General features: G+C 50.1%; 1 protein-coding gene across 2 annotated transcripts in view; it reads left to right on the plus strand.

The window, feature by feature from the left end:
- Positions 1-26,125, plus strand: part of MYH11 (myosin heavy chain 11) — a 127,755-nt gene that overhangs the window by 73,408 nt on the left and 28,222 nt on the right. For both annotated transcript variants that reach the window (XM_052635853.1, XM_052635854.1), the window contains exons 10-22: positions 7,697-7,792; positions 9,671-9,789; positions 11,852-12,004; positions 13,013-13,186; positions 14,322-14,495; positions 16,022-16,136; positions 18,677-18,870; positions 20,222-20,343; positions 20,462-20,531; positions 20,695-20,855; positions 22,231-22,339; positions 24,429-24,560; positions 24,653-24,859. In XM_052635853.1, coding sequence (XP_052491813.1) covers positions 7,697-7,792; positions 9,671-9,789; positions 11,852-12,004; positions 13,013-13,186; positions 14,322-14,495; positions 16,022-16,136; positions 18,677-18,870; positions 20,222-20,343; positions 20,462-20,531; positions 20,695-20,855; positions 22,231-22,339; positions 24,429-24,560; positions 24,653-24,859 — 1,826 coding nt within the window. The remainder of the gene's footprint in view (positions 1-7,696; positions 7,793-9,670; positions 9,790-11,851; positions 12,005-13,012; positions 13,187-14,321; positions 14,496-16,021; positions 16,137-18,676; positions 18,871-20,221; positions 20,344-20,461; positions 20,532-20,694; positions 20,856-22,230; positions 22,340-24,428; positions 24,561-24,652; positions 24,860-26,125) is intronic.

The raw sequence follows: 26,125 nt of genomic DNA on the forward strand, positions 1-26,125 counted from the left end.
AGAAATGAGCAGAGTGGATTCCTTGCCTGAGTCCCTTAATGAAGTCTCATTGCCTAGGTTGACATGCATAATCCTGAACTACTCACAATGAGCCAGGGTTGTAGAAAGCTCTATTACATCTCTTTGTTATGGTCTCTATTCCATTCTTGAAGCTGGAGGTAGAGAGGTTATTGGCCTCATCAAGAATATGTAGGTGGAGGGGAGGGAAAATAATTGTGGCAGTGGGTGTACTTGGGTTCTTCCTGGAAAGGCTGTTCTGGCGATGGGTCAGTATTGGTCAATATCATCATACCAATGACCAAGAAGCACATTTGGTCCTCAGACTAGGAAAGCTCATAGAGACATTCCTGGTTTCCATACTGTGCGAGAAACACTTCTGAATTAGATATGCCTCAATATTTAAGATTAATCTCTTTGGGAAACACCAGGACAAGACTGTGGAAATTTTCCCTTGCTTTCCGTGTTCGCACCCCCTTTGAAGCCCCAGAATGAGGGCTACAGTTGCCAAAATGCAGGGCAGCTGCATTTTACAGGATGGGCAACTCCTCCAGAGATAACCCCCTTCATGGGGCTGAAAAAAAGAAGATTCCATGAGTCAGATACCAGATGGTAGGCCTTTGTGGCTTTTGGCTGGGATCCCACTTCAGAATCCAGTGCTAACAGCATCCCTTCCTGAATGACATTGGCTCTCCAAGAATGATTCATTTTATTTGGAACATGAGTTAATTTTGCTTGTAATCTTTGCTTTTAGAAAGATACAACTGATGACTAAGTACTTGCTTTGGGCCAGGTATTTGGTAAACTTTCCTTTTTAAAAAATGTACCAAAAATATACCAGAATGTTCAGTTTTATGTACATAATAAAAAACTGGAACAAACTAAAATATTGATAGAAGATTTATTCAGTTATTGTTTGACCTTATGAAAGAAAACAATGGGTCCTTTCAGACATTGCCTTATGTGAAAATGCTCCTAATATATTTAAAGTGAAGACATCAGGGGACAAAACCATCTGCTAAGTGCTTTATGCACATTATTTAATATTGCAACAACCCTAGGAGATGACTGTTGTTACCGCAGTTTGCAAATGAAGAAACTGAGGCACAGAGAAACAAAGACACACACAGAAGAGACACACAGCAAGTCACTGATGGGGCTGGGACTCATTCTTGGGTCTCATGGAATCCCAAACCCCACTTTATGATGTGCTGTGCTCTGTTTTTGTATGTGGGAAGGTGGGTTTTGTTCTATAAATTTAAAAAAATGTGTATGTCAGAACCAAGGTATGGAAACCAAGGTTAGAAGGAACCCAGAATGTTCTACGATGTGGACTCATTTTTTAGACGATAAGTGATGCAGAAACCCACCATGAGGTGGCGGTCCCTTCTCTAGTCCTTTTCAGTCTGTCTGATGACTTTCACAGAGAGGAGCAGTTTGGCATCTATACAGTCTTCAGCCCCTCCCTGGCACTTGCTCATCACCCTTTTAACCTTGGAGAGCAGACCCCAGGTTGAGCACGCTGGGCAGGTCCCAGCCTCTTGCTAGCATTTGATAGTATGATTCATTTTCCATGTATTTATTTTTATCGTGGCCATCTCTTTATGGCAAGGAAAGCTGATTTTTTCACTTAAGATAAAGTTTCCTACTAAAGTAAATCATAGGAAAGAGAAGTGATTGTAAAGGAAAGTGCTGAGTATCAGTAGAGTACTGGAGAAGGAAATGGCAACCCATTCCAGTATTCTTATCTGGAGAATTCCATGGACAGAGGAGCCTGGCTGGCTACAGTCCGTGGGGCCACAAAAGCCTGGGACACGACTGGGCACCTGAGCACACGTGCAGACAACCTACCTAGTCACGTGAAAGCAAATAAATAAATAATCAAGCAGTGGCATGTCTGCAGCATGCTGTGTGCACACTGAGCCACTCCAGTCCCGTGTGGCTCTTGAGACCCCATGTAGCCCGCCAGGCCCCTCTGTCCATGGGATTCTCCAGGCAAGAATACTAGAGTGGGTTGCCATTTCCTTCTCCAGGGGATCTTCCCGACCCAAGGATCGAACCCGCCTCTCGTACATCTCCGACAATGGGACTGTGGAAATCAACCCTCTGCATAAAAATAGTCAGTCAGTGACGATACTGATGAAACCTGAAGCGGCATCAACGGTAAATGACTGACACCTGGAATCAGATCTAGACAGTCTCTGGGAGGGTCTTGGGGCAGGGGCGCTAGAGTCAGCTGCTGGGAGTTCATGCCCTGGCTGGGTTATTAGCAGCTGTGTGAACTCCCAGCATCTAACTCCAGTGCCCCTGCCCCCGGATCCTCCCAGAGACTGTCTAGATCCATTTCCAGTGTCAGCCATTTATAATTGATGCCGCTTCAGGTCTCATCTATGTCATCACTGATTGAATATTTTTACACAAAGGGTAGATTCCCATAGCCCCAATGTAGGAGACGTACGTCTCCACCTGCCTGCATTGGCAGGCGGGTTCTTTACCATTAGTGCCGCCTGGGAAGCCCTGGTATGCCTATAGAGCAAGCATTAAGATGAGGGTGAGGACTTCCCTGGTGGTCCAGGGGCTAAGACTCCATGCGCCCAGTGCAGGGGGCCAGGGTTCGATCCCTGATCCAGGAACTAAAGCCACATGCTGCAACTAGGAGTTTGCATACCACAACTAAAGATCCTGCACGCTGCAACACAGAGTGAAGGTCCTGTGTGCCACAACTCAGACCTGGACGGCCAAAATAAATAATTAAAAATATATAAATATAATTTAAGAATTAAAAAGAAAAAAATGAGGGTGTTCAGGGACTTCTCTGGTGGTTCAGTGGCTAAGAGTCCACACTCTCAATGCAGGGGGACTGAGTTTGATCCCTCGTCAAGGAACTAGTTCCCACATGCTGCAGCTAAGACTTTGCATGCTGCTTCTGCATGCCTCAGCTAAAGATCCTTCATGTCATAACTGAAAAAGAAAAAAATCCAGCATGCTGCAATGAAGACTGAAGATCCCGCATTCTGCAACTAAGACCCAGTACAGCCAAATAAGTAAATGAATTAAAATAAATAAATATTTTTTTAAAAGATGAGAGTGGACAAATGACTGATACCCATGGGATATGGACTTAGACCATTGTGTATACCAACCCTGATTATAAATCTAGGGCTGTTCCCAACTCTCCCCAAAAAGGTCAAAGGAAAATGGGGAGCTGAGGGTGCTGTCAGGCTTGAGCCCTGGAGCTGCATGAGGGCCCAAGTGACCAGTCTCCTCTGGCTCCTGGACCTTAGCAAGAGAGAAGTACTTGCCCCAGGTTGCACAGAGAGCTAGCAGCAGTGTAAGACCGTCATAATCGTGATGGCATCACAGCACTGCTGTTTGTTGAGCACTGTCTGGGTTTAGGTGCTGTGTGCTGTGCTGTTAGTCACTCAGTCATGTCCAACTCTTTGCAACCCCGAGGACTGCAGCCCGCCAGGCTCCTCTGCCCACGGGGATTCTCCAGGCAAGAATACTGGAGTGGGTTGCCATGCCCTCCTCCAGGGGATCTTCCCAACCCGGGGATAGAACCCAGGTCTCCCGCATTGCAGGCAAATTCTTGACCAGCTGAGCCACCAGGGAAACCCCTGGGTTTAGGTTCTATGCATTTAACCCTCATGACAGTCCTATGAAGTAGGTGTTCTTATGGGCCTTCAGATGGCAAAGTGGGGGCCCAGAGAGGCTAATACCCGACTCCAAGTCACACAGCTACTAATAACACAGCCAGGATGTGAACTCCCAGCAGCTAACTCCAGCATTTCTGCCCTCAGATCCTCCCCGAGGCTATCTAGGTCCATTTTCAGATGTCAGTCATTCACAGTTGATGCCGCTTCTGGGTTCCACCTATATCATCATTGACTGAATACTTTTATGCAGAGAGTAGATTTCCACAATTCCATCCACTCTGGACTTTGTCCTAAACAACCATTTCTGTAAAATCACTAAGTGTATGTCCTGGTTATACTATTTCAAATAAATTAGTAGAAGTCCCTAACTATTGAAATGTTTTTAAAAGTTTCCTGTGCGCTAAGTTGCTTCATTCATGTCCAACTCTTTGCAACTCCGTGGACTGTAGCCTGCCAGGCTCCTTGGTCCATGGGATTTCCCAGGCAAGGATACTGGAGTAGGTTGCCATTTCCTACTGCAAGGGATCTTCCCAATCCAGGGATTGAACCCATGTCTGTTAATGTCTCCTGCTTTGGCAGGTGGGTCACTCTACAGATGCAAGTGGTGGCTCTGTTACATGTTGAGAAACCTGTTTCCTGCTTCTCAGTAGTAAGGGTGGCATATTAGTCTCCTGTCGTTGTAACAAGTGACCCCCTGCTTGGTGGCTTAAAACAGCAGGCATTTATTCGCTCATGGTTCTAGAGGCCAGGAGTCTGGAACCAAGGTGTGGCCAGGGGTGGCTCCTTCCAGGGGTTCTGAGGGAGAATCCACCTCAGGTCAGTTGCCTCTCTTCTGTGGCTGCCAGCAGTCCTTGCTTGTAGACGCATCACCCCAGGCCGCCTCCTTCATGTTTCTTCTGCTCTGTGTGACTTCTCTTCTCTCTGTTATCAGCTCACTTGTGGTTGGATTTAGGACCAGTTTAATTTAGTGTTATTCTGTCAGTCATTTCCAACTCTTTGTGACCCCATGGACTATAACCTTCCAGGCTCCTCTGTCCATGGGATTTCCCAGGCAAGAATACTGGGGTGGGTTGCCATCCCCTTCTCCAGGGATTGAACTCAGGTCTCCTGCATTTAAGGCCCGCCAGTTTAATCTAGGGACTTCTCAGGTGGTGCTGATGGTAAAGAATCCAGCTGCCAATGCAGGAGACACAGGAGACTTGAGTTTGATCCCTGGGTCGAGACAATCCCCTGGAGGGAGAAATGACAACCCACTCCAGAATTCTTGCCTGGAGAATCCCATGGACAGAAGAGCCTGAAGGGCTGCAGTCCATGGGGTTGCAGAGAGTGGGACATGACTGAGCATGTGCATGCGTGTGTGCATGTGTGCACACACACACACACACAGACCAATCTAAGATGATTTCATTTAATTGCCTCTGCAGGGATCTTTTTTCAAATAAGGTCACATTCGCAGGTTCTGGGTGGTCACTTTTTTAATGGCCACCAGTCAACTGCTGTTTAGTACCCACTGGGCCAAGCCTGTCAGAGAAGGCGATGGCACCCCACTCCAGTACTCTTGCCTGGAAAATCCCATGGACGGAGGAGCCTGGTAGGCTGCAGTCCATGGGGTCGCTAAGAATCGGACACGACTGAGCGACTTCACTTTCACTTTTCACTTTCATGCATTGGAGAGGGAAATGGCAACCCACTCCCAGTGTTCTTGCCTGGAGAATCCCAGGGACGGGAGAGCCTGGTAGGCTGCCGTCTATGGGGTCGCACAGAGTCGGACACGACTGAAGTGACTTAGCAGTAGAGAAGCCTGAGATGCTGCAGTCCGTGGGGTCGCAGAGTCGGACATGACTTAGCGACCAAACACAGAGAGAGCAGTACTGACTTCTAGTGGTTAGACAGCAAGGATGCAGCTAAACATCCTGTGATGATACATGGGGCACCCCCCACAATCAACTATCTGGGCCAAAAATTCGCTAGTGCCCGGGGCTGAGAAATCCTGAGTTTCACTACTTATAAGGCAGGCATTTCAGCAATCCCTCATTTAGACTTTCAGTTTAAGAACTGTGCATATTGCACCTGATGGTTTATAGAGCCCCTTCATAGATGTTATTAAAGAAACTGCCTCAGCTGCTTCCTTTTGACAGAAACTTTGTTCACTTGAGAGGAAAGCTTCTGCAGTGGTGAGCGGGAGCATATGGGTGGGTGGTCTCGGCCCTTCTCCTCCTGAGCTGGGCCAGGGTCCCTAACGTGCGAGGGCAGTCGTAGTAAAACTTTACCGCGACCCCATGGACTGCACAGTCCATGGGATGCTCCAGGCCAGAATACTGGGGTGGGTAGCTGTTGCCTTCTCCATGGGATCCTCCCAACCCAGGGATCGAACCCAGGTCTCCCGCATAGCAGGCGGATTCTTTACCAGCTGAGCCGCAAAGGAAGTCCAAGAATACTGGAGTGGGTAGCCCATCCCTTCTCCAGTGGATCTTCCCAACCCAGGAACCAAACCGGGGTCTCCCACATTGCAGGCTGATTCTTTACCAACTGAGCTATCAGGGAAGCCCGAAAGGTCCCCAAAATCTCCCCCAAAAAGATTGTCATCCCTAATTTGGCCTAAGGAATCAGAGTAGGCTGGAATCTCTATGTTTTGTTCTTGAAACTGTGATTTCTTCTTGGAAATCCTGGGTGATCAGCACCTCAGGTAATCTAAAGCCAAGTATTTGCATTGATCAATCCTCCATCCATCCATCCATCTCTTCATCATCCATCCATCCGTTCATCCATCCATCCATCCTCCATCTATCTATATTCATCAATCCATTAATTGATCCATCCATCTATTATCTATCCATTCATCGATCCATCCATCATCCATCTTCCTTCCATCCATCCATCCATCCATCACTTCATTTTCCATCCATCCATCTACCCTCCCTCCCCGATATGTGTCTGGACCCTGGAGAAGGTTAGGGGAATATAAAGAAGATAGGACCGCCCCCTACACTCCAGAAACTCATGGTCTTGGGAGGATTTCAGGCTCAGAAACCATTTTGACAGTGGCATGGACTGAGTATGGCGTCAGAAGGGTTCCCAGGGTCTGGCAACACACTATTTTGTCTGGAGATGCCTCGACAACCAGTGGGAAAGCCTCCCCCTTCTTCATCCTAACATGAACGTTCACACACACAGCCAGAGCATGCTAAGAAGCACAGGGTTTTGTTTTGTCTTTAGATTCAGTTTATTGACGTAAAATTTACATTTAGAACATTGTGTGTTAGTGTGTATAGTTGATGAATTCTTACACACTAAACACACTTGCGTAACTGGTGCCTATTTTAACTAAGAGAACACAAACACCACCAGCCCCCATGAAACTCCTCATGCCTCTTCTCATAGCTTCCCCAGTCAAGGATAACCACCGTCCTGACTTCCAGCGCCATAGATGTGCCTGTTAAATGGATTTATGTGATACATTCTTGTTTGCATTTGGAGTCCTTCCTTCAGCATTCATGTTTGTGAGATACAGCAGGATTTTTTGTTTGTTTGTTTGTAATTGTTAATCATTCAATCTCCTTGATGTATAGAAGTGCCAGGTAGTAAATATTTTAGCCTTACCAGGCCATACGATTTCCATGGCAACTGTTGAACTCTGCCATTCAGCATGCAAATAGCTATAGTCAGCATGTAAGTGAATGAGTATGCTGGGTTCCAATAAAACTTTATTTTCAAGGGCAGGTAATGAGCTGGATTTGGTCCACAGGCTATAGATTTTCATGCTCTCCTGCACATAATTCCATTGTAGTGCACGGTTTTTAGCAACAATCCAAAAATATTCTGCTCCGCCCTAGCTGGTCTTCTCTCCTCTTAGCAGGGAATTGGGGTGGTTTGGCTTTTTCCAGTTAGACACAGGTTAGTGGCTGAATAAGACTAGACAAAAGCTCAGAACGGAGGCTCTCTGGGGGAAAGCTGTGGGCCAGCTCTGGGTCCTCAATGACTCAGAGACTCTGGATCTTGATGTTGGCATTTCTGTCTTATCTGGTCTTCTCTCCTCACTCCAGCCATATTGAGGGTGGTGTCATCTGTCCTGCAACTTGGAAATATTGTCTTCAAGAAGGAAAGAAACACAGACCAGGCTTCCATGCCGGATAACACAGGTGCTTGCTGCTTTTTTTTGTGATAACTGATGACTTTGGTGATGGGAGGAAAGGTCACATTGTCTTGGTTATTCTTCTGGCTGAGGATATCTGGGGCATTAATAAGAACTAGGCTGGGTTACTATCGCTTAATTTCTCTTTTTTCAAACTTTTCACTGCTGAGGAGCCTACGTGGAAAATTCTCCAGTCAGAGTGTGGGGGGGCAGGGGGGAAGCTAAGTTTTGGATGAGACAGGATCCTTAGGGAGTATCTCTTCAAAAACCCCACACTCATTTATTTTGTTAAAAAAGTCTTTTTGAACACCTGCTATATGCCGGGCAGTAGGATACAGTGAGAAACGAGAAGGAACCGCCCCATTTCTTATGCCATGTATGGTCTTGTTGGGGAGACAGGCCTCATGTTTCTCTGAAATGGGATTGTCAGATAAAACACAGGATGCCCAGTGGAATTTGAATTTCAGACAAACACTTCTGATTGTAAGTATGTCCTAGGCAATACTAGGGACATAATTATACTAAAAATTGTTCATCGCTTATCTGAAATTCAAGTTTCACTGGATGTCCTGTATGTTTTTCCTAAATCTGACAGCCCTACCTGCAAATAAACAGTTTTGTGTTTCAAAAAGATGGCCTGGATACCACCATGCTTGTTGGCAGCTGATCCAGAAGGAGGACTTAGGTTCCCAGCTTGCTCACCTGTGGCCTCAACTCCCCTGTCTCAATATTGGGTTGCTTTTCCAAGCTCCCTTTGGAACTGCCAATTGTTTCTCATGTCTTACACTCCCAAAATGGCAAGTTAAAGAAAATCTCATTCTGAGGAGAGACCCTCAGGGAAACAGAAATGAAAAGAGCACCTTTGCAGAAAGATGAGGGGAAGAAATCCTAAAACTACACGATTTATCTCACACCATTCCAGACCACTGTGTGTCACTAGTCCTCACATTAAGGAAGCAGCTAATGTTGGATTTTTTTTTTTTTTTTGAGAAAACCTTTTTAAATGCAGAACTACATGAACACAAGAGCCCATGTGTCCACCATTCAGAATGGACATTTGTGACTATTTTTGAATGCTTCTTTATCTTTAGAATGAAACAAGACACAGTATAGAGGAGGCTGATATCTCTTATTCTCCCAACTGGGTCCCGTTCTTCTCCCTAAACCTCCTGACAACCACAATTGTACTTTACCATATACCCTTCTGGTCTTATGTTTATACTTTCACATACATATATCTGAACAATATTCAGTGGTGTTTTGTGAGTGGTTTTTTTTTTTAACATGGATGATATCACACTATAGGCATCATCTTGCAACTTTTTTGCTAGAGAAAAATACTTACAAAAATATCGTGATATATTTGTTTGCTCCCTTGTGAACAAACGTTTAAGTTGTTTCCAATATTTTCCTCTCTGCATATATTGCCACATATATCTTGGAATGGCAGAACAATGCTTATTGAATTTAACTATATGTCAGGTATATACCTACCTCATTTAATCCCATTGACAATCAAACAACATACCAAATAGCTGACCATTTCTGCAAGCTAGAGTTTGGGAAGTTAAGTAGGATTTCCAAAAAAAGCACATGGCTACGAAGTGGGAAAAGAGCGAGGAGCTGAACCTGGCTCTGGCCCGAAGCCCCCGGTTGGGGCACACCTCCATCCCAGCCCCGTCACTGCCTCTTGGTAAGACGCTGGGGGTGAGGCCACTGATGACAGCAGCTTTCAGGGCTCTTTCATGCTGTGGTCACTGGCATGTTCCATGTCATCGAAGGAAAAACAGTGTATCCACAGACCACAGAGATCCCATGTGATTTGCCTTCTTTTCCAAGCCTGCACTTCTGTGATGCACTTAATATGCTTCTTTTCTCCATCCAGCGGCTCAGAAAGTTTGCCACCTCATGGGAATTAATGTAACAGATTTCACCAGATCTATCTTGACCCCACGTATCAAAGTCGGGCGGGATGTGGTACAGAAGGCTCAAACCAAAGAACAGGTACGTGATGCATTTGCCATTTATTCCTGAAGGCTTTTCCATCCATCCACCCTTCCATGTGTCCACCCTTCCATCTGTCCACCCTTCCATCCGTCCACCCATCCCTCCATCCACCCTTCCATCCATCCACCCACCCATCCATCCACGTTCCCACCATCCACCCTTCCATCCATCCACCCATCCATCCATCCACCCTTCCATGCATCCATCCACCTACCATCCATCCACCGTTCCCTCCATCCACCCTTCCATGTGTCCACCCTTCCATCTGTCCACCCTTCCATCCGTCCACCCATCCCTCCATCCACCCTTCTATCCATCCACCCATCCATCCATCCACCGTTCCCTCCATCCACCCTTCCATCCATCCACCCATCCATCCATCCACCGTTCCCTCCATCCACCCTTCCATCCATCCACCCATCCATCTATCCACCCTACCATCCATCCATCCACCCTTCCATGCATCCACCCACCCACCATCCATCCACCGTTCCCTCCATCCACCCTTCCATGTGTCCACCCTTCCATGTGTCCACCCTTCCATCTGTCCACCCATCCATCCATCCACCCGTCCATCCATCCACCCTTCCATCCATCCATCCATCCATCCATCCACTGTTCCCTCCATCCACCCTTCCATCCATCCACCCATCCATCTATCCACCCTTCCATCCATCCATCCACCCATCCATCCACCCATCCATCCACCCATCCACCTATCCATCCATCCACCCATCCCTCCATCCACCCTTCCATCCATCCATCCACCCATCCATCCATCCACCCATCCATTCATCCACCCTTTGATCCATCTACCTACCCATCCATCCATCCATCTACCCACCCTTCCATCCATCCACCCTTCCATCCATCCACCCTTCCATCCATCCATCCATCCATCCATCCACCCATCCATCCATCCATCCATCCATCCATCCACCCATCCATTCATCCACCGTTCCATCCATCCACCTACCCATCCATCCATCCATCTACCCACCCTTCCATCCATCCACCCATCCATCCATACACCCTTCCATCCATCCACCCTTCCATCCATCCACCCATCCATCTATCCACCCTTCCATCCATCCATCCACCCATCCATCCATCCATCCATCCATCCATCCATCCATCCACCCATCCATTCATCCACCGTTCCATCCATCCACCTACCCATCCATCCATCCATCTACCCACCCTTCCATCCATCCACCCATCCATCCATACACCCTTCCATCCATCCACCCATCCATCTATCCACTCTTCCATCCATCCACCCATCCATTCATCCACCCACCCACCCATCCATCCATCCATCCATCCACCCTTCCATCCACCCATCCATCCATCCGTCCATTCTTCCATCCACCCACCCTTCCATCCATCCACCCATCCATCCATCCATCCACCCACCCATTCATGCATCTGTTAACTAACCAAACTTGGGTCTGTTAATCAACCATGCAGCAAAGCCAATTTGTGGTGAAGGAAAGTACACCGTTTACTGCACATGCCCAACAAGGACAATGGATGGCTCATGCTAAAAAGACCTAAACTTCCTGGTGGCTTTCAGGGAAGGACTTTTCCATCCACCCACCCACCCATCCATCCATTTTTTTATCCCCCGTATATCCAGTACTAGAATAATCAAAGTCCCATGTCAGGTTTTGGAGGTACAACACTGGCTGAGCAAGAGCATCAGAGTCTCTCACTCCTGACCTCATCTTGATCTCTTAGTTGAAGGTATGAGGGCTGAGTTAACCTTTGGACATGTCTCTGGACCCTTTCTAGAGGCAGGACTGACTGCCTCTAAGTGACCCTGGGATGGAGCAGGCTCCACTCTGTTCCAGGTCCCTCTAACAGAAAGTGACTACTTAGCCACATCGCCATTCCTTAGGTCTAACGATTATGTCCCTTATTGCCAGTTGTAGAGATGTTTGTTTATCTTTTAAGGAGTAATTGTAGGTAGAGGGAGTATAAAAATCCAGGACCACCAGTCAGGCTCTTGTGAAAACATAGCCGATTGGGAGTAACCCTGTCCCCTTACCCCCTGCAGGCAGACTTTGCTGTAGAAGCTTTGGCCAAGGCCACTTATGAGCGCCTTTTCCGCTGGATACTTACCCGCGTGAACAAAGCCCTGGACAAGACCCACCGGCAAGGGGCTTCGTTCCTGGGGATCCTGGACATCGCTGGATTTGAGATCTTTGAGGTACAACTTGGCAGGATCGCAATAGACATAGTCCCGGTTCTCTGGAAATTAGCTTCCACTTAGAGAAAGTCATTATTTTGGGAGAAAGGCAGGGAGCTACTATAGGGTGGGAAGCTGAGGGTTTTAGAGACAGAAATCCAGTGGGGAAGGTACTGGTTCGTAAACTGAGGCCAGAGGTACAGCTGGGTCTGACAGGCAGGACCTGAGCTCCTGCCTTTCCCTCTCTCCGCTGCCCTCCACTTTGGCCTCACTCTCAAGCGGGCTCTGCCCTCATGGTGGCAATGTGGCTGCCATCGATCCAGATGGCCTCTTAGTTCCAGCCAGTTCAGTTCTTTCCAGTAGTCCCATCCCACATCTTGGAATTGAGTGTCATTGAATCTTACCTGAGCTGGGTCACATGGTCATCTCAGAGCCAAGCACTGTTTTTAGGGTCTTTCAGTACTTCATAGAGTATAAAATGGCTACTAAATCCCACTCCCATGAGTTGGAGGGAAGTTCTTAGTGAAAGAGAATATGTTAAGATTGACAGATATTCCAAAACGTATCTACTATGGAATTACTCCTTTGAGCCTCAGTTTCCACATCTGTAATATGGGGATAATGAGGGACTTCCCTGGCAGTCCAGGGGTTAAGACTCCACACTTCCACTGCAGGGGCACAGGTTTGATCCCTGGTCAGGGAGCTAAGATCCCATGCCATGGGGTATGGCCAAAACAAACTGAGGTTTTGAAATACCTAACACAGTTATTCTATCTATAAATCATTGTGCTGATGGAGATCAGCATTCTTAAAACGACATGACATGGGAATAAGTAACTCTTACCAGCCCTCATGAGCCCCAGAAAGCCTTCGGTGGGGCCTGAGCCCTCTCTGGGTGCTGAAATGGCAGAACAGGCTCGTGGAAAGGGTGTCCGGTGTAGGGTCTCTCCAGCACAGAGCTCCTCGGGGCCCTGAGTCCTCTAACGTGGACCATGATGCTCATGGGTCTCGCCGGGGTTGTGTGCTTAGGTGAACTCATTCGAGCAGCTGTGTATCAACTACACCAACGAGAAGCTGCAGCAGCTCTTCAACCACACCATGTTCATCCTGGAGCAGGAGGAGTACCAGCGCGAGGGCATCGAGTGGAATTTCATCGACTTTGGGCTGGACCTGCAGCCCTGCATTGAGCTCATCGAGCGGCCGGTGAGGCCCCACATCACACACGTGGGGCCAGCACGCAGACCCTGTGCTGTCTCCACTCGGGCACGGCTTCCCCAAGTCCTGAACGGCTGTAAACTGAATCTTCGTGAACTAAATTACCCTGTCCTTTAGCCCACATTTTCCTATCGAAGGTGTTGCTTCTTTTTATCCCGCCCCTTTCTTCCCTTCCCCACCGTGCCCTTCCTTCCCCTCCTCTCTCCAGTCATTCATTCCCAAAGGCAAGGGTCTTGCTTTTGTTCGCTGATCCATCCTGAACTCCTGGAACCACGCGCATAGTAGGTGCACAAGAGATCATTATTGAATGACCATTGATTGACCTACATTATTGAATGACCGACTATATGGTCAGCTGTAAAGAATCCACCCACCAATGCAGGAGATGCAGGTTTGATCCCTGGGTCAGGGGGATCCCCTGGAGAAGGAAATGGCAGCCAGCTCCAGTATCCTTGACTGGGAAATCCCATAGACCGAGGAGCCTGGCAGGCTGTGGTCCGTGGGGTTGCAAAAGAGTTGGACACAACTTAGCGACTAAACAGCTATATGCTGGGCCCTCTCTTTAGGGGCTGAGATGTAACAGTGAATGAAATGGACACAGTCCCTGCCCTCCTGGAGGAGCAGACAATGAAACTAGACAAACAAGAGAAGCAACTGAAACTCCTGATAAGGACAAAGCAGAGAGTGGTGTAGGGATGCCTGCTTTGGACAGAATAGCCAGGAAAGACTTCTCTGATCTGAGTCCAAAAAGTAAAGAACATTCCGCCAGAGCAAATAGCATGTGCAGATTTGATGGTGCTCCTGACACCTTAGTTTAAGCTGTCTCAGCCATAGGGGAGCACTGTACTCAAAGGAACCCTTAGGTGAATTTATTTGTAAAGGAACACAATTTATTACTAGAAGTGTGAAATCTTTGTGATGTTGTGTGTGCTTCCCGGCACTTGCATCCCTAGTGCTGGTCCATTGGGCACAGAATACTTTGAGGATAGATTGAGGGGGTGGAGATGGAGCGTGTAAATCCACCTTTATATGTAAGTAGATACAGTAATGGAGCCTACGCATGTGTTTGGGTGGCCAGCCTGAGGCTCGGGCGCCCTTGCTATGATCTGCTTGTCTTCCACAGAACAACCCTCCAGGTGTGTTGGCCCTGCTGGACGAGGAGTGTTGGTTCCCCAAAGCCACAGACAAGTCCTTTGTGGAGAAGCTGTGCTCAGAGCAGGGCAGCCACCCCAAGTTTCAGAAGCCCAAGCAGCTCAAGGACAAAACTGAATTCTCTATCATCCACTACGCCGGAAAGGTACCAGACAAATGTCCCAGGGGCCTCTTCATCCCAGGGCACCCAGGCAGGATGCTCCAAGTAGGAGCAGCTGGGGAGTGGCAGGACCCAGAGGCATCTGGTGTAAGTCAGACCCTAGCCAAGCCTTATACATGATTTGTCTAAGCATCAGTAAGGGACAAGATTTAGAGATATAACATATAATGGGCTAATGTATATATAATACCTGTATATTAAAGATAGAGAATATATATGCTATAATAGGCTAATATATGTGTTGTATATTATAGACATATATGAGATGTGTATTAGAGAGGCCACTAATATGCTCCAACTGTGGTGGCCAGGCTACCCTTGTGGCTCAGCTGGTAAAGAATCTGCCTGCAATGCGGGAGACCTGGGTTCGATCCCTGGGTTGGAAAGATTCCCTGGAGAAGGGAAAGGCTACCCGCTCCAATATTCTGGCCCGGAGAATTCCATGGACAGTCCATGGGGTTGCAAAGAGTCAGTCAGGTGTACTGAGCAACTTTCACTTTCATGGTAGCCAGGCAATTCTTTCCTGTATAGACCCTAAATCCTTCCTGCTACCAGTTAAACCCAACAGGAAGGGCCAGCTGGAATGGGGTGACCAATAAACCCACTTTTGAGTCCAACAGAAATCTCCTTTATCATGGCCTTGGGTTTGCCATTGCCAGCTTGTGCCACTCAGGGGAATTTGTGATGTCTTCTTTTTCTTCCTTCTCCTCCTTCCTCCCCGCTTCTCCCATACACGTCTCCTCCATCGTCATTGTCATCACCATCATCATCATATTACAGGACCTTTCCCTATGGCTCCGGAGGGTCCTGGATCATGTAGAAAAGACATAACTCAGTCTGGCTTGCAGACGTTTATTGACTCCCCGGTATATCCACTACATCATAGAAACAGGCAATACTCTAAACCAGGGGTTGGTGAACCACAGCCCAGGTACCAAACCTGGTCCACGGCCTGTTTTTGTAAATAAAGCTTCATTGACACACAGCCAAGAACAGACCTGCCCATCAACGTAACAACCCATATAATGTAAAACCCCGCCAGAACTATTTGATCAGTTCCTTCCAAGTCATAGTCAAAATAGTAAGATTAAAAAGAGGTCCCAGATTTAATTTAAAAGCAGATTGTTGTCAAGCCTTTGCTGGAGGAGAGGTGAATGTTGAGTGTGAGGGGAGGGTATTCACCACCAGCAAAGCTCCATACCTTTGGGAAATCTCAGGCATCGTGCTGGGTTCTTAAGGAGGAGGCTGCCAAAGGAAGTTTCCTAGGAGAAGGCAGGGATAGGGACGAGGCTTTCCCAGTAGGTCATGGCTGAGGCCTACTGTGCGCAGGGCCCTTTAAGTTCTGATTTGTCGGTTCCTTTACTCGTGTTTGTGGATTCCCATTACGGTAGCCACTCATGTTTCCTCTCTGACTTCAGAAGATCCGGGGCAATGGGGGAAGAAGTCTGGGGCCCTGTCCTTAATTCATAACTGAAGCAGAAGCACCCGACCGGTGGGGTGGTCCTTGACAGGTGGACTACAATGCCAGCGCCTGGCTGACCAAGAACATGGACCCGCTGAATGACAATGTGACTTCCCTCCTCAACGCCTCTTCAGACAAGTTTGTGGCCGACCTGTGGAAGGATGGTAAGGCCCTGCTTGCTGGAGCAGGAGGACTGAACTCCCTCCAGCCCCTTCCCAGCAGTTCCTATTCCCACACCTGCTCCCAGGAGGGATGGGGCACCAATTCCTGAGCCCCTCAATCCAGCACCTGGACCCCACGGAGGAGGTCCTGAGTCAGGGCTCAGATGCCGATGGAGGAAATGTCTGAGGAGGTATGTTGGGTCAGAGCGCCCCCTTGTGGAGTCAGAGAGACTTAACTGCACCCTCATCTCTGCCATGTACCGGCTGTGTGATCTCAGACAATTCACTTGACTTCCTTAAGCGCCACTGTCGTCTTTGGTGAAAGTGAAAGTCACTTAGTCATTTCAGACTCTTGGTGACCCCATGGACTGTAGCCCACCAGGCTCCTCTGTCCATGGAGTTCTCCAGGCCATAATATTGGAGAGGGTAGCCGTTCCCTTCTCCAGAGGATCTTCCCAACCCAGAGATTGAACCCAGGTCTCCTGAATTGCGGGCGGATTCTTCACCCTCTGAGCCACCAGGGAAGCCCAAGAATACTGGAGTGGGTCGCCTATCCCTTCTCCAGTGGATCTTCCCAACCCAGTAATTGAACTGGGGTCTTCTGCATTGCAGGCGGATTCTTTACCAGTTGAGTTAATCTCCCATCTTCCCTAAGATTACTGTGAGGGTGAAATTAAATCAGTAGGGCCAAGTTTGAGCATGGATCAAGAGCTCTGGAACGCTTGTTAAAGCTCAGGATCACTGGACCCCATCAGCAGGTCTGGATGGAACCTGAAAATTCGTATTTCTAACAAGTTCCAGTGGCACCCCACTCCAGTACTCTTGCTTGGAAAATCCCATGGACGGAGGAGCCTGGTGGCCTGCAGTCCATGGGGTCGCGAAGAGTCGGACACGACTGAGCGACTTCCCTTTCACTTTTCACTTTCATGCATTGGAGAGGGAAATGGCAACCCACTTCAGTGTTCTTGCCTGGAGAATCCCAGGGACGGGGGAGCCTGGTGGGCTGCTGTCTATGGGGTGGCACAGAGTCGGACACGACTGAAGTGACTTAGCAGCAGCAGCAACAAGTTCCTAGGTGGCGCTGATGCTGCTGGTCTGGGGACCACACTTTTTTCCCCTTAAGAACCAGAGAACAGATAATCCAAGTGAAGTCTAACACCTGCTGGGCCCACAGTAGGGACTTAGTACACTTCGGCCCTGTGATGACTATTAGATGGTGGGCTTTGCTGCTTTTGCTCCTGGGCCTCAGTGCTTACAGCAGATTTCACTCTTAACACAGACCCTGTAGGTCTAGGGCTTACAGGACTAGCTGCCCTTGCTTTAGGGACAGGGGTCAGTTCTGCCGACATTTACTGAGTGCCAAGGCGCTTGGGATGGGGTAACAGCATCTCAACCCAGGTTATATCTCACACCTGGGACTCACGATGAACTCTGGACCTCCTTCCTTCAAGGAGCCCACAGTCTTATAGGCGAGGCAGACAAGCAGAGACATTATTACATGGAGCCTACCTGAGCACAGGAGCAGAAGTGCTGGGGTCTAATGTCAGTGGGGTTGAACTCCACGACCCGCCAACCAGCTGGATACAGTCAACTATGTGTGTGTGTGTTAGTCGCTCAGTCGTATCTGACTCTTTGTGACCCTGTGGACTGTAGCCCACCAGGCTCCTCTGTCCCTGGGATTCTCCAGGCAAGAATACTGGAGTGGATTGCCATCTCCTCCCCTAAGGGATCCCTGTTTTATCTTTCCAAGCTCACCTCACCACTCAAAATATTGTATACTTGCACGTGTGATCATTGTCTGCCTCCTTCTGTTGGAATAACCATAGAATATGAGCTGGGGTCAGGGGGGTACACAGCGTCTGGATTTTGTTCATGTCTGTATGCCCAGGGCCTGGCACACAGAAGGCTCTCAATAAATATTTGTTGGTGGATGAAGGATTGAAGGCAGGCAGGGAGGTAAGCCCTTTGCAGACCTTATTCAATTATTCCTGCTCTAGGAGGTAGATGCTGTTATTACCTCCACTTCCCTGGTGTCTCAGCTGGTAAAGAATCTGCCTGCAATGCAGGAGACCTGGGTTCAGTCCCTGGGTTGGGAAGATCCCCTGCAGAAGGCAACGGCTACCCACTCCAGTATTCTGGCCTGGAGAATTCCATGAACTCTTTGCATCCATGGGGTCTCAAAGAGTCAGACACGACTGAGTGACTTTCACTTTCACAGAAGGAGAAACTGAGGCACAAAATGGCACCAGGCCAAGGCGGTGGCAAGAACAGGATTTACTCCCAAGTCTCTGTGACAGTGTCAGAGAGAATGTGTTCTTTTAGTCATTCGGGAGTTCTCAGGGTCTCAGAAATATGTAATACTTGGAAAGCAACCCCCGACACCTCCCTTTACCTATCGCTAGAGGGAAGGTGGTGGGGGTGGAGGAAAGAACCCCAGGAGAATGAGCAGGGAACCTGGAGTCTCCACGCTCCGGGCTGCCCCTGGCCTGCTGTGGGGGTGCAGAGCCCCTGGGTGGGCTGACGCCGCCCTTGTGTGCCCACAGTGGACCGCATCGTGGGGCTGGACCAGATGGCCAAGATGACGGAGAGCTCGCTGCCCAGCGCCTCCAAGACCAAGAAGGGCATGTTCCGCACGGTGGGGCAGCTGTACAAGGAGCAGCTGGGGAAGCTGATGACCACGCTGCGGAACACCACGCCCAACTTCGTGCGCTGCATCATCCCCAATCACGAGAAGAGGGTGAGGCCGCCGCCCGCCTCCTCGGGACGTCCTCAGGGTCTGCAGGGAAAGGGGAGGCAGGCTGGGCTACAGGGGCAGGAGGAAAGCCAGACCTCCCACCCTGAGGGCTGCATCTGACACGAGTGGGAGGCACTCCTTTCTCATCCAAGACGCAGAAGAAGGCAAGAGAGGAAGGGAGAATGCTCCTGGGGACTGTGAGCCCTGAAGTGGCTGCACATGGTATCAGATCACTCGTTCACTAATATTTACTGTAATATTTACAGTAAACATTACTCAGCTAATATTTGCTGAGCTCCCCCCATGCCAGGTGCTGGGGATTCGGAGCTGGATAGACTGTAGTCCTTGCCGGCAGGTGTCATAATCTAGGGCAGGGGTGCTTAGCTAGGGGGCAATTGTGTGCCCTCCCTTCCTCCACTGGGGAGATTTGGCCATGTCTGGAGACATTTTTAACTGAGAAGGGGGCTATTACTGGCATCCAGTGCACAGAAGCCAGGGATGCTGCTAAACATCCCATAGCATACAGAGCCGCTCCCCCTGCAGCCACAGAGAATTATCCAGCCCGAGATGTCAGTAGTGCTGAGCTGTGGGAGAGATGGACATACCAGCTGAGGAGGTGACGTGGTAAATTATGAGACTACCAAAGAGCCAAGGGTCCCACTCAACACTCAGGGCTCAGAGAAAGCTTCTTAAAGGATGTGAACTCGGTGACTCAGAGGGCAGGGTCGGGAGGGCATCCTAGGCAGAGGGACCAGAATAAGCAAAGCCGTGGAGGTGAGAAATGAAGGGTCTGGGTGAAGAAACTCCAGGTGGGTTGTTCCGTACTGACATGTGATGGTGTGAAGCAGGGATGGGAGAGATGAGGCTGGAATGCTGGGTGGGGCTTAGGTTGTGGTGCTCCTGGGGGTTACCAGGGCTTGGCACTCCTGTAAGATGTTATCAGGAGGCGTCTCATGATCAGATCTGCATTCTAGAAACCAGCTGAGGCGATGGGAGAGGCAGGACGGGGTGGGAAGACAGTGCAAGGCTACCCTGGCCATCGGGGCAGGAGGAGAGGGTGGCAAGTGGACGGCAGTGGTGAGAGAAGTGGGCGGATGGGGAGATGTTTGGGAAGTAGGAGCCGTAGAACTGGCGATGGGCAGGGAGCGAGGGAGGGGGAGGTGTCAGCGAGGAAGCCCCAGGTGGTGCTGGTGCCAACAAGAATGAGAGATGGCACCAGACCCGCAGCTGAGCTCTCACCTGGTGCCCCCAGTGAGCGCCCCCATGGCCTGGCGAGGTGGGTCACTGGGCCTGAGATTCGGGGCTTGCTGCTCCCCGAGGCCCCGGCAGCCCACTGCCCTTTGCATCTTTGCAGTCAGGCAAGCTGGACGCCTTCCTGGTGCTGGAGCAGCTGCGGTGCAACGGGGTCTTGGAAGGCATCCGAATCTGCCGCCAGGGCTTCCCCAACAGGATCGTCTTCCAGGAGTTCCGCCAACGGTGAGCCTGCAGGGTGGGGAGGGGCGGGGGGGGCGGGTGCGGAGAGCAGGCTTGGTGGAGGGACAGACTGACGACAGCGGAGATGCGCTCGGTCCTGACTCCTGCCCTGTGTCTCAAGGTACGAGATCCTGGCCGCCAACGCCATTCCCAAAGGCTTCATGGACGGGAAGCAGGCCTGCATCCTGATGGTGAGCCCGGTCCCCAGCCCCTCCCCAGAAATCCACCTGCAGACCTCCGGGCCTCAGGTGGCACTGCCCGCAGCTGCTCCGGGAAGGACCCTCCTTAAACACAATTAACCCCCGCCAAGTGGCAGAGCCGAGAACAGGAACTCTCCCCTCCTTCCTTCCGCAGATCAAAGCCCTGGAACTCGACCCCAACTTGTACAGGATCGGGCAGAGCAAAATCTTCTTCCGAACCGGGGTGCTGGCCCACCTGGAAGAGGAGCGAGACTTAAAGATCACCGATGTCATCATGGCCTTCCAGGCGATGTGTCGCGGCTACCTGGCCAGAAAGTAAAGACCTGCATGCTGTCGCCTCCTTGCAAACACAGACCAGAAGCACAAATTGCAGGGGGTTTTCTGGCCTCATGTCCTGATTCTGATTCTAGAGCAGAGGCCATCTGCTCTAAGATGTGTCACTGATTGAATGGCAGCCTTTTCTTGAGAGGGAAGAAATGCTACCACTTTAAAAATATGTGCTAGCTACAAGGACAGGGCAGGAAGGGCTTAAGACCATGGGCTGTGGAGAGTTAGACGTGGGTTCTATTCTGGCTTCCCTGCTTATTTGGTGAAGAACCTTGGGAAAGTTTTTCTACCTCTCTGAGCCTCAGGAAAATGAGTATAATCATTCCTGCCTCGTAAACTTGTTTTAATAAGGGGGGGGGGGGTCAATGAAATGCTGCATATAAACCGTTGAGAACAAAGCTGGTTATCATTTAAGAAGTGTGAGAATATGATAAAGTACCTGAGGAAGGTGTATTGGTATCTATACCCCCATGTCCGAATGGGATTCATAAGGCATGGTCCTGCCCTGATGCTCCCTCTGTTTTGGGAAACCAGGGCCTGGGTGAAGGCTAGGGTTCCTCCATGAAACTCACACCCCGAACAGGACTGCAGGGGCTGCTGGAGTAGCTCTAGTGCAGGGCACATATCAGCAGGAGGTACAGACCACGCACTCATCTGGTCGTGTCAGGCTGATTCATTGCCAGGTAGACCCAGAATGGTCAAGGCCAGATCTGGGGAGCGCTTTCCTGGGACACACCTCACCTGTTAAGTATCGTAACTGAATTCTCTGTTGTCACCACTCCCGCTTGCAGACTGACTGGGGAGAGTTTATTCTTCAAGTTCACCCATGTCCAAGAAGGCAGCCGCAATGGCAGCCACTCAGAGACAAGAGGATGGTGTTCACTCTTGGGTGGTTTTTCAAACCTAATAGCCCTTAAATAGGAGGGGTGCTGGTTCTGTGTCAGGTCCGGGAGTTTGAAACACACCTGAGGAAACGATAGGTTTTTTAGACACTCAGCTTTGGGGAAGATGTGGTACAGATGATGTGTTGGATGCCCCTCAGGAACGGTGGAGCGTGGGTTGATTTCCTAGGTGTTACCGGGACCACAGATCTGAATTCAGGGAATTTTGTGAGCCTCGGGTCTTCCTTGTCCACTGAGAAAGGCTCTGGCCTCCAGACGATATACTTGTACTGATGCTCAGAGCTTGCTGGAGAATCTGGGCTAGAGAGAATGGGGGGATGTTCTTGTGCGCATCACCAAATCACAAGCCAAACAGACACGTCCTGCTCTCAGGGTGCTGCGGGGCTGGATGCCGTGACAATGCAGTGAGTTGTGTGTTGGGCCGAGCAGGTCTTCTCACACCTCCACTTCCCTCTCCCCAGGGCCTTTGCCAAGAGGCAGCAGCAGCTGACCGCCATGAAGGTGATCCAGAGGAACTGCGCCGCCTACCTCAAGCTGCGGAACTGGCAGTGGTGGCGGCTCTTCACCAAAGTGAGTGCACCCTCACCCCAAGGCCCCCCACCCCCCTCCCCCAAGTCCTGGGTCTTCCCTGGGACGCTGCCCACGTGGGACTGCAGGTGGTGGATAGCAGGCTTGCAACCGAGAGCTCAACACCAAACCTTCCCCATTGGCGATTCTCTGGGCTTGAGAAGAGCTCCCTCTTTGGCATGTGGGTTAAGCCGTGACCTTAACCCAGGCCCAGAGCACTTCCACAAGGATCCCTCCTATTGCCTATTTATAGCTCTACCCACTTCCCTCCACAGCCCCAGCAAGCACGAATCTGTTCTCCATTTCTATACTTTTGTCATCTCAAGAATATTATGTTAACGGGGTCCTGTAGTTATGTCACTGGGGCTTCCCTGATAGCTCAGTTGGCAAAGAATCTGCCTGCAATGCGGGAGACCCTGGTTCAGTTCCTGGGTCAGGAAGACCCGCTGGAGAAGGCATAGGCTGCCCACTGCAGTTGCTGGCTTCCCTTGTGGCTCAGCTGATAAAGAATCCACCTGCAATGCAGGAGAGCTGGGTTCAATCCTTGGGTTGGGAAGATCCCCTGGAGAAGGGAACGGCTACCCACTCCAGTATTCTGGCCTGGAGAATTCCATGGACTGTATAGTCTGAGGGGTCACAAAGAGTCGGACACCACTCAGCAACTTTCACTTTGTCACAAAGCATCACTCTCTGGAGAGCCCTCCATCCAGCGTGTTGTGTGTATCCACTGTTTGTTTCTCCGGGTACAGCTTGGTCTTGCAGCATCGCTGGCTGTTACGAGTCCATTGGGCAAAGACTTGCTCTGTGGGGACGGACACAGCTTCCTCTTAGGTGCCCTTGAGTTTGTTGATGGGCACAAAGCTTTTTCACTGAGTGACTATGTATTGAATGGACACTGTGAACCAGGTCCATGTGAAGGGCTGGGGATACCCTGGCTTCATGAATATTCTAGGTGCGTGGAGGAGTAGGTGATAGGTAAGCGCAGGAAATGATGCCCATGGCAAACTGGGGTCAGTGCAGGAAGGAAGCTGCAGTGTATCAGACACGGGTTCCTGTAGTGCCAGATGGGGCTTGAACACAAGGAGTTAGGAGTCAGCCTGGTGACGAGCAGTGAGGAGAAGCTGCTTTTTGGTAATGTTCATTCCCACCGACCCAACTTCTGGAAAACTCTCCTAAAAAATCCATCTGAAATAAAGAAAATAAAAAATGAAGGGCATTCATTTACAAGAGCAAAATTTCAATGCCCAGCCCTGGCAGACTGACTCATAACAGCTACCCATCAATGGGATACTTTTCGATCGCTAAAAATGATGATATTTAAAAATCAAGTTGTAACGCTGATGTGACCGCAGGGGTGACAGTTATCCTGTCGTTTTTAGTAGTAAAAGCAGCATGTAGGGAATTCCCTGATGGTCCAGTGGTTAGGACTCCGTGCTCTCACTGCAGAGGGTCTGGGTTTGATCTCTGGTCCGCGAACTAAGATCCCTCAAGCCTCATGGCACGGCAAAAAAAAACTTTCTTAATTAAAAAAAAAATTTCCTTTAAGTACATGTAACGCTGGGCAGTATGGTCTCAGGTGTATTTTTTTAGTGTGCAGGACAAAGGGCTAGAAGGAGATGCTGATAGTGCTGGTAATGGGAGGTAGGATGTGGGGGACTTTTCTTTCCTTTTCTCTTTGGAAGGAAACACAGCAGTTTGTCAGCAGCAGTCGTCACTCAGGATGGGACTAAATGGGGGGAGGCGAGACTTTCTCCTTTCACTTTGCACCTTTTCCTGTTCTCTAGGGTTTTTCAGTCTCGGCATATTGGTTGATATTGGCATATGTTGATACTTTGGGATGGGTAATTCTGTGTCACGGAGGTTGTCCTGAGAATTCTAGAATGCTGAGCAGCATCTCTGGCCTCTACCCACTAGATGCCAGTAGCATCCCCCCCACACCTAGTTGTGACAGCTAACACCCCAGAAACTGCCAAATATCCCCTGAGGGGCTGCGGGTGGAGTAAAACTGTCCCTGGCTGAGAACCATTGATTTCCTTACGAGAGTGTCCCTTGTGCCATGGAGACAACTGATGGGCTGACCCTCTGTGTGCAGGTGAAGCCCCTGCTGCAGGTGACTCGGCAGGAGGAAGAGATGCAGGCCAAGGAGGATGAGCTCCAGAAGACCAAGGAGCGGCAGCAGAAGGCCGAGAGTGAACTCAAGGAGCTGGAGCAGAAACACGCGCAGGTACTGGCCCGGGAGCCTGGCTGGCGCTGCAGAGGGCGGGCCGCCTGCCCCCCGTGGGGCTCACTGCCCGTCTCCCCGCCCCCTGCCTGCAGCTGACCGAGGAGAAGAACCTGCTGCAGGAGCAGCTGCAGGCGGAGACGGAGCTGTACGCCGAGGCCGAGGAGATGCGGGTCCGGCTGGCAGCCAAGAAGCAGGAGCTGGAGGAGATCCTGCACGAGATGGAGGCCCGCCTGGAGGAGGAGGAAGACCGGGGCCAGCAGCTGCAGGCAGAACGGAAGAAGATGGCCCAGCAGATGCTGGTAAGGCACTGCGGGGGCTGCCCTCGGTGGTGCCGAGTCCCTTGACTCTCGCTGCAGACCTGTGAGGTGCATCTGATGCTGTGTGTCCCCACTGGACTGAAATGGAGACTCAGGCTTGGAGAGGGGCAGCCCTCTGCCTACACACGTCTCCTCGGGAGCCTGCTCTGTCCTACTGCCCAGTCTTCCATGCGCAAACACGTTTTCTCCCAGTAGCCGCCCTGTGTTAGGGGTAACTGATCAGTAAGCTACTGCTGCAGAGCAAAAAGCACCAAGACTCAGCAGCTTAGAAATAAGAAGCATTTAGGACTTCTCTGCTGGACCAGTAGTTAAGAATCTGCCTGCCAATGCGGGGGGACACGGGTTCGCTCCCTGGTCCAGGAAGATCCCACGTGTTGTGGGGCCTGTGTGCCACAACTCCTTAGCCGCACTCCAGAGCCCACAAGCTGTAATTGCTGAGCCCACGTGCCAAAACTGCTGAAGCCCCCGTGCCTAGAGCCTGTGCCCTGTGACAAGAGAACCCACGTAGTGAGAAGCCCACACACCACAACCAGAGAAAGCTGGACCCAGCACACTCGAAGTTAAATAAAAAATTATTTTTGTAAATGAAATACTAAACATTTATCTCCCATAGTCGTGACTCTGAGAGTGGCTTAGCTGGTGATTCTGGCTTAGAGCTTCTCATGAGACTGCAGCTGTGATGTCAGCCTGGGCTGCAGTCCTCTGAAGGCTTGACTGGGGCTTGAGGATCCCCTTCCATGGGTGAGAGAGCCATCACTCACATGGATGTGGGCAGGAGACCTCAGTTCCTCATTGTGTGCGCTTCTCCACGGGGCTGCTTGAGTGTCCTCACAATATGGCAGCTCGCTTTCCCTGGACAGAGTGAATGGAGGGAGAACAGGGAGGAAGCTGCAATGCCTCTTATAGCCTGGTCTCTGACTTACACACGCCATCACTTCCTCTTGATTTTGTTAGAAGCAAGTCATTAAGCCCAGCTGACACTCAAGGGGAGAAGAATTACGCTCCACCTCTTGAAGGGAAGAGTGTCAAAGAATTTGTGGACATATTTTTAAAACCACCGTGGTACCTATTCTCCCCACTTTACAGATGAGGAGACTGAGGCCCCACAAAGCAAAGTAGTTTACACAAACCTTTTCTTTCTGATGAAAAGAGACTGCAGAGCACAGCAGGGAGCCATGAGGCCCAGCCTCTGTGTCCATGAGTCCCCAGAGCTCCAGGAGAGTAGATTTGCGGTTAAGCAAGGCTGTA

The sequence above is a fragment of the Budorcas taxicolor genome, chromosome 2 (genome assembly GCF_023091745.1).
Source record: "Budorcas taxicolor isolate Tak-1 chromosome 2, Takin1.1, whole genome shotgun sequence".
NCBI lineage: Eukaryota > Metazoa > Chordata > Mammalia > Artiodactyla > Bovidae > Budorcas > Budorcas taxicolor.